This window comes from Amphiprion ocellaris, chromosome 9 (genome assembly GCF_022539595.1).
Source record: "Amphiprion ocellaris isolate individual 3 ecotype Okinawa chromosome 9, ASM2253959v1, whole genome shotgun sequence".
Lineage (NCBI taxonomy): Eukaryota > Metazoa > Chordata > Actinopteri > Pomacentridae > Amphiprion > Amphiprion ocellaris.
This window is the reverse complement of record NC_072774.1, coordinates 11,936,999-11,946,839: the sequence shown is the minus strand read 5'-3', so window position 1 is coordinate 11,946,839 and position 9,841 is coordinate 11,936,999. Positions and strand designations below refer to the sequence as shown.

The following is a 9,841-nucleotide window of genomic DNA, read 5'->3' as shown; positions in this document are numbered from 1 at the left end:
CTTCTTCCTCACCGCAGTCACATCAGACGGTGCTGTTTTCCAATTTTAAAAAATAATTCCAACTCTTTATGCACAGCTTTAATTTAACCTGACTTTTCTTTTTACTAAAAACTCACCTGGTCTTCGTGTTTGTTGACAGTTTTGCCAGCACAGTGAGAACCTGTACAGTTTCCAGCTGGTTTTAATGTTGTGGCTGATCTGATTTTTAGATGCAACAAAATGAGAATTAAGTAATTTACCTTGTAACTGTGTTTCACCCAACAAAACATGCCAGCAAGCTTTTCTTTTTTCAGTGTCAATGTGAAGGTTCTCTAAAGTACATTCATCTAAAGTGCTATCATATGTATGTCATACACTCTTTCTGCATGTTGATTAATTTTGGGACTCTTGCAAAACCACCACACTACAGTCAAAATACGTGGAATTTTATTGTTGCTTTGCAAACAAACAATGCAAATAAAGTGTGAAAAGCATTCAGCAAGTCATTCTTTACCGTTAGTGTTCATCTGGGCAATGCAGCTTTCAATTAAACATAATAAAGGTGCACTCTACATAACTCTCCCACTGTCACGATGGAATAAAGTTATGTGGATCAGTCAGAGGCATTTTAAGTTGCGAACAAGAGATCATAAGCTTTGCCTCCATCTTTTTTTTAACTTTATCTGAGTAAGAATTGTCCTTTAAAGGTTGATTCTCCTTCTTTGATGACACTACTTTAAGTCGTACCAGCGTTTTATTTCTACATCGAGTCTTTATCATCTGATTCATATGAAAGCACAATCACAGATTTACCCCACAACAGCAAAACCATTTGGATAAGAGCAGGGAAAGACCATTACAGAAAATAATGACAGACAGAGTCGAAGTATGGTTGTACTCTCTAGTGATTAAATGTAATGTTTTAAGCGGTATTCAGAGGTTTTGTCCTCCCCTCTCAGGGTGATGCAGGGTGACGGATGTCCTCGCCGTCGCTGTCCAACAGGGCGCCGCAATCATCCGCCTGCACCTGCAGGTCAAACAGAAAATTCATCATCATCTGCAGTTAGTGGGCTGTTCTGGCCTAAATTAAATTGAATTAAATGTAAAAATAAATAAAGAAAGAAAAGAAAAATAAAAGAAAAAATATATACTTTAAAAAGAAAAGAAAATGAACAAATATAAAATAAACACAATAATACAAAAATTCTGAAAGTTTCAGGTGAACTGCAGGCAGTGTTTATGTTGAGCCCAGAAAAGACCATTATGTAAATCAATTAAAAATCTAAGTAAAATATATAAACTATGTAAAGTCACCACTTATTTTAGAGCACTGGTGAAAGATGTGGATACTACAGAAAATGTTTGATATGTTCTCTTTTTTAGAAAGTACTAAAAAAAAAATAAAAATCTAAGATTCTCCGTCTTAGGATTTCTGTCATTCTTGCCGTGTTATGCTGCCCTAACCCTGTAAAACCCATATACATATACACATGCGTACACACACACATAAATACATATATACACACGTATATACATACATATACATATTTAGATATAGATAGATAGATAGACAGACAGACAGATAGATAGACAGATAGATAGACAGACAGACAGACAGACAGACAGATAAATAGAACAATAAAAAAATAAAACTGATGTATTTTTGCAACAGTGGGTTTTACAGGGTTGAAAACGTTTCTGGTTGTGAGAAGGAACAAGAAGAAAAAACATTCCGGAGAGAAGTGGGGCTGGAATAAAGAATCTTACCTTGATCGGGGCGTAGTGTTGGTGGAGTCTGATGGCTTTGCCGCTGAAAACACAAACGGTGATGGCGACACAAACCTGCAGGACGACCAGAACCAGGAGGAGGCCGAAGAGTCCATACAACGTCCTCTGAAACGGCAATGAACACAGACTTCAGTTAGGGTGGATAAACGTGCTTCAGACTCCACAGTTAGCTGTGAGTTCGCTGCCTGATTGTGTTCTTTGAGACCTGTGGATCAGAGTCCCACAAACTTACATCTACAAACCACACTTTATTCAGACACCTCGTCCTTATATCATCGGGGTCGCTAAACCTCCAGAAGTCGTTTGGGTCACAGATCATGTTGTTGACTTTTTTGACGGCCATCAGCCAGCAGAGATACGCTGCACCCATCAGGCCGAGCAGCACGCTGAGCACATGGGACATCAGGGACGCCCAGACCTGCAGCAAACACCGAGAATCACACTGTGCTCTGATCCACAGACACAAACCTTCACATTATTTCTCTGCTGCACACTTCTGATGTTAGAGGCCTTAAAAGTTGGTGAAATGTCAACCAGAGACTGTACTTTTAGGACGAAATATTGATATATCCACATACATGTACACTACTGTACAACAGTTTGGGGTCACCCAGATAATTTCATGTTTTCCATGAAGACTCACTTTTATTCATGTGCTAACATCATTGCACAAGGTTTTTCTAATCATCAATGAGCCTTTCAACACCATCAGCTAACACAATGCAGCATTAGAACACAGGAGTGATGGTTGCTGGAAATGTTCCTCTGTACCTCTATGGAGATATTCCATTAAAAATCAGCTGTTTCCAGCTAGAACAGTCATTTACCACATTAACAATGTCTAGACTGGATTTATGATTTATTTAATGTTTTCACTGAAAAAAACCTACTTTTCTTTCAAAGTAAGGACATTTCTACGAGACCTCAAACTTTTGAACGGTAGTATTGCAAGGGACTTTAAGTTTCCTCCTGCTAATGCTGCTTTCAAACTCTTTTGGTTGACTTTGGCCCCATCTCCTCTTTTGTGGAACGTTCTTGAACATGCGAATCCTGTTTGTCTGTTTACAGAGCCAGGCCTGAGTATGAACACTGAGACCGTGAGGAGATATTCAACGTCAAATTAGAATCACAAACTTCACCATTAATCAAATAAACTCCTCTTCAGCCATTCTTCGTTCCATTTAAAGACGAACAAATGTGCACTGTTCACCCGTTACATGACAACTTGAAGTGAGAAAACTCACCAGCTGGATTGAGGTCCCTCTCCTCGCCGCCACCGCCAGAGAGCCGGAAACCACAAACTGAACAGCAGCAGAGAGACACGTTGGTGTGAAGAATAACGTCTGATTGGGGTTCATTTTTCATGTTATTGGAACATTCCGCCTCATGTCAACAATTCTTAAATACAATTTCTGTTTGATCATCTCGGATTTATCTGAACATTGTATATTTATATTTCTAAAGATATCTGTGAATATCTATATTAAGGTTTCAAATACTGACTGAGACTGAAAAACGCCCGTCGACCCATTTTCAGCAGGTTTTTTCCACACAGCTGTTTGAACAACAATATCTCAGGAAATATTAAAGATAAAAGCCTGACATTTTATTTCTCATCATCTCATTGATTTAGAATCTGTGATAATGGACAAGTAGATCAAATAAAAAAAAATATTCCCATAGTGGGGTCTGATAATTAAAAATAATGGCCAAATTAAAAAGTTATTTTCTGAGTTGTACTTGAACAGCTTTGAAATTTAATAAAAATGTATTTTTTTTCCATTTTTGTGACCACGTATTTCATACCAAAAAGTATTCTAGACTTTTTGTTTTGTATTATTGTGTCATGCAGCTACATGTGGTTCAGAAAATGGGTTAGGCTTTTTTGTTACTGTGTGCTCAAAGATAAGATAAACTTTATTGATCCCACAGTGGGGAAAGTTCACCGTTACAGCAGCTCCAAAAGAAAACGTATAAAGGCAGTGCAAGAATAAATAAGAAAACAACAGTGCAAAAATTGCAGAGAACATTATATGCAGATGATTTTATTTTATTTTATTTTTAAATACTATGTAGAAGACTATATAAAAGAGGATAAGCTATCAGTTATTGCACATACATAAGTATGTCGAATGTGTGTGTAAATTGGGGGGGTGCAGCAGTAAACAGTACACAGTGAAGTTTATAATGCAGCATTGTACAATCTGACAGATCCTGGAATAAAGGACCTGTGGAAACACTCCTTCTTACACTTAGGGTGTAACCATGGACTGTATATACAGTCTATGGGTGTAACAGTCTGTTGCTGAAGGTGCTTCTTAAGGACGGAACTTTTCATGAAGGATTCATTTTTTTCATATTTTAACTCACCCATAATAAGAGATTGTTTGATGTACTTGTCTAATATTTCATCAGTTACATTTTCTGTATTTTATCTTTTATACTTTCTGAGGTATTGTTGTTCAAACTGCCTCAAGTTTCAATGTGACAAAAAACCTGCTGAAAGTAGGTCAAAAGACAAGTTTTTGACATATTTTATCTGTGGAAGCATTTGATCTATCAAGCTAAAATATTGCAAAAATAAAATTTCAAGCAAATCAGAGATGATCGAGTAGAAGCCTCCTGATAATCTGAGATTAATTAACCGTATAAATCAGGATTGTGTTTACGTACAGCGGCGGCGAAGCAGAACGGAGCGGAGACCATCATGACCGGAGAGAAGATGGCGAACACACTGAACGCAACGCACACCAGGCCGATGCAGATCTGAACAATCTGAAAACACACACAGAGAACACACACACTGTTACTTTAATGGCTCTTCTGCAGACACGACCTTCTTCAGAACAAGTTTCCAGGATTGTAAAATCTTGAAACTATCTGCTGAGGAAGATCATGTGACTCAGGCAAAAGCTCCAGAATTCATTTTTGGTAAATTAACAGCAACATCTGGAAATTGAGTGCTGAAGACGTAACAAATCAAATTGAACTCATTAAAACAGAAAAACAACTCAACTTGAAGCTAGAGTTCAACATTTTTGGCTCCTGTCTGCTGACATTTGGTCACATTAAAGTAGCTGAATTGTCTATTAGCAGCTGCCACAGATGTTTTGACATCTGTCACTGGATCACCGACGCTGAGGAGAACTCAAAAACAGGAACGTTCTTAACCCTCCTGTTGTCCTCATATACAGGCACCAAAAAATACTGTTTCCTTTTCTGAAAAAAACCCAAAAAATCCGCAAAAAATTCCCCAAATTTCTGAGAATTTGCAAAACCTTCAGGAAGAAAATTCCAATAATTCCTTAAAAGTTTCCCTTAAAAGTATTATTTAAAAAAAAATTCCCCAAATTTGGCAAGAAAATTCTTGTAAATATTTTCAAAAATGAGTAAAAATCTTCCAAAAAAATCCTAAAAATATCTAAAGTGATTCCATATATATCAGTAAAACTTCTAATATTTTTTTAAGAACATCCACAAAAAAATAAACCAAAATCCATTGAAATTCGCTGGATTTTGGTTGATATTTTGTGAATGTTCTTAAGAAATATTTTTAACATTTCTTTTTTTCCCCCCCAAAATGTTCAAAAATTTCCCAAAAATGTTGAAAATGTGGACGTCCGAAGTTTCACGGTGAAAATCTTTTTTTTCTCTCCACATTTTCAAACTTTAAAACGGGTCAATTTTGACCCGCAACACGACACGAGGGTTAAACAAGATCTGCAGCGTCTCTCTTTTCTACTTCCTCTGTGGATTTATTGAGATTATTTCTGGATGGACATCAGAGGTAATAGTGTCTCATGGAGAGTTAGTCCCACTGAATCTACAAAATATCTGAGGGTCTCTCACCCCGAGGCTCAGTGGCTCCCCCCGCAGAAAGGCGGTGGTCATGTCGTCCACCTTGGCGGGGTTCTTCTTGGCAGGAGGCGGGGTCTTCACGGCAGGGGGCGGGGCCTTCAGCGGTGCATCGGCAGGAGTCTGAAGGGGGATGGAGTTCTCATCCTTGGGAATGACTTGAGTGACGACCACCATTCCTCCGACGGTGGTGATTGACGTGGACGTCATGACGATGGTCAGAGGGAATTCTGGGAAAATCAGAAGCGCAAACAACTTCAGGAGATGCCAACTACTAGTCTCAGAGTGCTCTGCTTTGTGAAACATTGCAAAGATTTATAATTTTTTAAAGGCACTGCTAGCTTAACAATGAAACACCATGTATAAATAGTATAACATTGATTTTAATACCATTTATTGAGCAATCACTCAACAACCATACAAGGGTGAGACATGGTTCAAGCATCAGTCCCAGGCTCTGAAGGACTGAAGGCACTAATAATAACTAATTGTAGTGAAATTTAATTTTCGAGGCTGTTAAAGGCGGGAAACATTAACAACCGTCCCTATGAGACGACATCACAGCTAACAAAGGAATAGACTGACTGGTAATTCAAGAGAGGTTGTTTGTCTTCTATCTCAAATAACAAACATGCAGTTTCACAACATCCCATCAGGGAGAATCAGATGCTGTTGGCTGATCAATTTGCACATGTACAACAAATTTCCCTTGCTATTTTTTAGAACTTACACTCAGTAAAACACGTTTCAAAACAAGAATTGTTACAAACTGTTTTATAATTTGGTCAACAAATAAAACTTAAACAATCATGTGTTATTCCTCTGAAGGTTTGAAAAGCATGTTAACTTAACCCTTGCGTCGTCCTGCAGGTCAAAACTGACCTGGTTTAAAGTTTGAAAATGTGGGGGAAAAAAAATATTTTCACAGTGAAACTTTACAGTGAAGTTTTACTGATATATATGTAATTGCTTTAGATATTTTTAGGATTTTTTGGGGGAAGATTTTTACTCATTTTTGAAAATATTTACAAGAATTTTCTTGCCAAATTTGGGGAATTTTTTTTAAAAATAAAACTTTTTAAGGGAAACTTTTAAGGAATGATTGGAATTTTCTTCCTGAAGGTTTTGCAAATTTTCAGAAATTTGGGCAATTTTCTGCTGAATTTTTGGATTTTTTTCAGACAAGGAAACAATATTTTTTGGTGCCCGTAAATGAGGACAATGGGAGGGTTAAAAAAAAGAATACCGTAATCAGAATTCACCATTCATCGGGCGGAAACTGCAAAAACAAATACAAACATCATTGCTAGGAATTTCTGATCATCTGTTCACTATAAAAGCCAGAATGAACTCTGCTAAATATCATCAAGAAATACTAAGTTCAAATCTTAACTTAAAATCATAATACTTAAAAAAATGATACATATTCATCGAAAATTTTCAACAAAATAAACAGTTTTAAAAAGTAATTCTGTAACCGTGACAAAAATCCAGATAATTTTCAGCCCAACTGCAGGCAGTGTTTAGACGAAACACTTGCATACGCTCATTTTGTGTTTTTAAACAACTTTCAATACAACTTTCACCGTTTTTCAGATTTCTGCCATCCTAATTGTGTCATACTGCCCAGAAGTCATTTCTGAGTTCTCTCTCCATTTAGCCACAAGTAAGGATTTTATATTAGAATAAAAAAAATTAGAACACAGGGAGGAAAAATGTGACAGGAGTAAAGAAAAGAGGCCCAGAAATGGCTCATTTACACATGAGGACATCAGAGTAAATCATATTTAAAGAGAGAACTAAAATTTGAAAACAACAGCCTGACATTACTGCATTACATTCTATGGTATTTTGAATAGTTTGTATTTTGTTTAACTGAAATAAAAACATTTCTTTTCTAAATTTCCTGGGGGCGTCCCTCTGACTCCCCACTTTACGTCCAAACTAAATCTACGCCCAGACTAAATATTACAGGATTAATCCAATTTTGAGACATTAGACAAATTTGCCAGCAAACCGTAGGAGGCCATAAAAGCTCCTGAATCTTGCTCCAGTTTGCTCCATCTACATCTTGTGGCTGAAATTACAAGGAAGTCTGGTGTGGGCTTCTGTGTTGTCTAGTCAGCAAGTCTACAGAAAGACTGTCCATTTCACTATAAATACATTTAATGTGAATCCATGTACCAATTAAAAGAGCAAACAAACATGAGTAAAACACAAATGCTCCTGAGCATTTCTCCAGCATGTGTCTATGTCTTCGGATTAGTGAAGAAAACTTAAATTCTATGAATTTTAAATGGAGTCTGGTGTGGGGTACAATATAGCAGAATGAGGAAGTCCCAATTAGTAAAGACCGACTGGTCACGTTAATATGACTATCTTTAACTTATAAACATGCTCCGAATTTACCAGCAAAACATATTAAGTCCTAAAAGCCCCTGAAACTTGCTAAAACCGGTATTTACATCGTCTAATTAGCAAAAATACCTTAAAATCTGTGAAATTTTACATGGATTCTGGTGGCGGCGTTGTAAAACGCACGACCAGCACGTAACAATGTTTAGAAAATGTATTACAACCTTTAAATGTACAAATTCAATTTAAATACGAATGCCGAATTAACCAGAAACCCCTTAATGAGTCATTAAACCTGTCTCTACCACGTTTTTATATCTTCTGAATAGCAAAGAAGTCTTTAAATCTGGAAATTGTAAATGGAGTCTGGTGTAAGGAAGCGTGCTGCCCGACAAGGAAGTGCTAATTCTGAGAGAATTCCTGCTCATTTTACTTAAATGCTAAATGTCAATGTTAATAATAATAATCATATCACACAGTTGTCATTATAAAAATATTTAAAGTCCCATTTTTGTAATAAAGACGACAATCTTAAAAACAAACCGCTGCTAGCTAAGCTACCAGGAAGTGTGGAGTGGCGCAGTAGCTAAAATATTACATTTAATGATGCAAAAAGGCAGATTAAACTAAATATTTCCTTAAACATGTTTAAAAATAAGCATTTAAAATGCTTCTGGGTGGTGTGAAAGTTTACCTGCAGTTAGGGTGTGTTTTCAGCAGCACACAGACGCGGAAGTTCGTGAAGTGAACTGACCTGAACTTCTCTGTTGATGCAGGTCAATTATGCCGCCTTCAGGAGCTCCGTATAAACTCGGAAATCGGATCACGTTGCTTTCTGATAAAAACGACCCATTCGAAAAATAATATCAACGTCTTTAATGATTTTCAGCTGTTGGATTTCTCCTTATAATCAAAGAAATGATACAAATTTATTTGTCATGTGGATATTTAAATGTCGTTTTCCACACTGCAGATTCATAACTCTCTTAGGTAATAAGCGTTCCAGTGTGTAAACGGGATTACTGGCTGTCGACCTCCTTGACTTTAAAAATTCCGACAATAGTGAAAGCAGCACTTACAGCTCCACAGCATCATTTCCAAGAAGCTTCGTTTGACATGACGCCCACTTCACTGTTGCTCTTAGGAAACGCAGGAAACATAAAATACCCTTCCAAAGAATACAGCAGTGACTAAAAATGAATAAAAATTTTAAAAGTAAATAAATAAATACATAGAACATAAAAGTAGAAAAACAGAAATAAAAATGTAAAGACATAAGAAATAAAAATGTAATCCTGTTCCGCACATAAATATATCTACATATATTTTTATATAACACATTTTTAAAAAATTACTGTAATTTTACTGATTTTGCTTGTTTTGTTAAATTACAGATACTAACTAGTAAAACTTCATTAAATTTGCATGTTAACCATTAAATGCTGACCAAAAAAACAAAAACAAACCCAAAACTGCAAATAATGTCCACATCAAAAAATCGATATAAGTGTTAATTAAATCTTTTGCAACATTTGACTGTAAAATTACACTTCTTTTGAATGTATGTAAATCTATGTTCCATAAACTGAAAGAAAAATCTGTATATTATGGATTAAAAAAATAATTTTTAAAGCATTTAAACTGTTGTTTTACAGACTTAGATTTTTTTTGTTTAATTACATGTAATATGAACTAACACTTACTGGAAAAAGTTTTATTTTACACACTGACTATATGAAAATGACATGAAAATGTTCACATCAAGAATGTAAATATAATTTGTTTTTTGACAGTGCATGAGAGTAAACTGATACCTTTTTACTGCATCTTTTACTATTAAATCAGCTAAAATATGTGATGATTT

The 9,841-nt window shown here is 36.0% G+C and overlaps 1 protein-coding gene across 2 annotated transcripts; it reads right to left on the bottom strand.

Annotated features, from left to right (window-relative positions):
* Nucleotides 1-404: 404 nt before the first annotated feature.
* On the bottom strand, nucleotides 405-8,773 carry si:dkey-7j14.6 (membrane-spanning 4-domains subfamily A member 4A). Of its 2 annotated transcripts, none has more exons than XM_023270503.3 (7): nucleotides 8,672-8,773; nucleotides 5,617-5,852; nucleotides 4,441-4,542; nucleotides 3,012-3,068; nucleotides 2,000-2,185; nucleotides 1,747-1,872; nucleotides 405-1,006 (listed from the first exon to the last, which is right to left on the bottom strand). In XM_023270503.3, exons 2-7 carry the CDS (start codon nucleotides 5,830-5,832, stop codon nucleotides 935-937), a joined length of 759 nt encoding a protein of 252 aa, XP_023126271.1. In that variant the 5' UTR covers nucleotides 5,833-5,852; nucleotides 8,672-8,773; the 3' UTR covers nucleotides 405-934. The 2 variants fall into 2 exon arrangements, with proteins under 2 accessions (XP_023126271.1, XP_054869806.1); XM_055013831.1 differs by lacking the exon at nucleotides 8,672-8,773 and adding an exon at nucleotides 6,869-6,902.
* Nucleotides 8,774-9,841: the final 1,068 nt, after the last annotated feature.

Excerpts from the sequence above, each read along its gene's own strand:
- si:dkey-7j14.6 (XM_055013831.1), bottom strand. Across the intron at positions 2,186-3,011 it reads GAGGGACCTCAATCCAGCTG|GTCTGGGCGTCCCTGATGTC; the intron begins GTGAGTTTTCTC and ends TGTTTGCTGCAG. Across the intron at positions 1,007-1,746 it reads AACACTACGCCCCGATCAAG|GTGCAGGCGGATGATTGCGG; the intron begins GTAAGATTCTTT and ends TTTGACCTGCAG.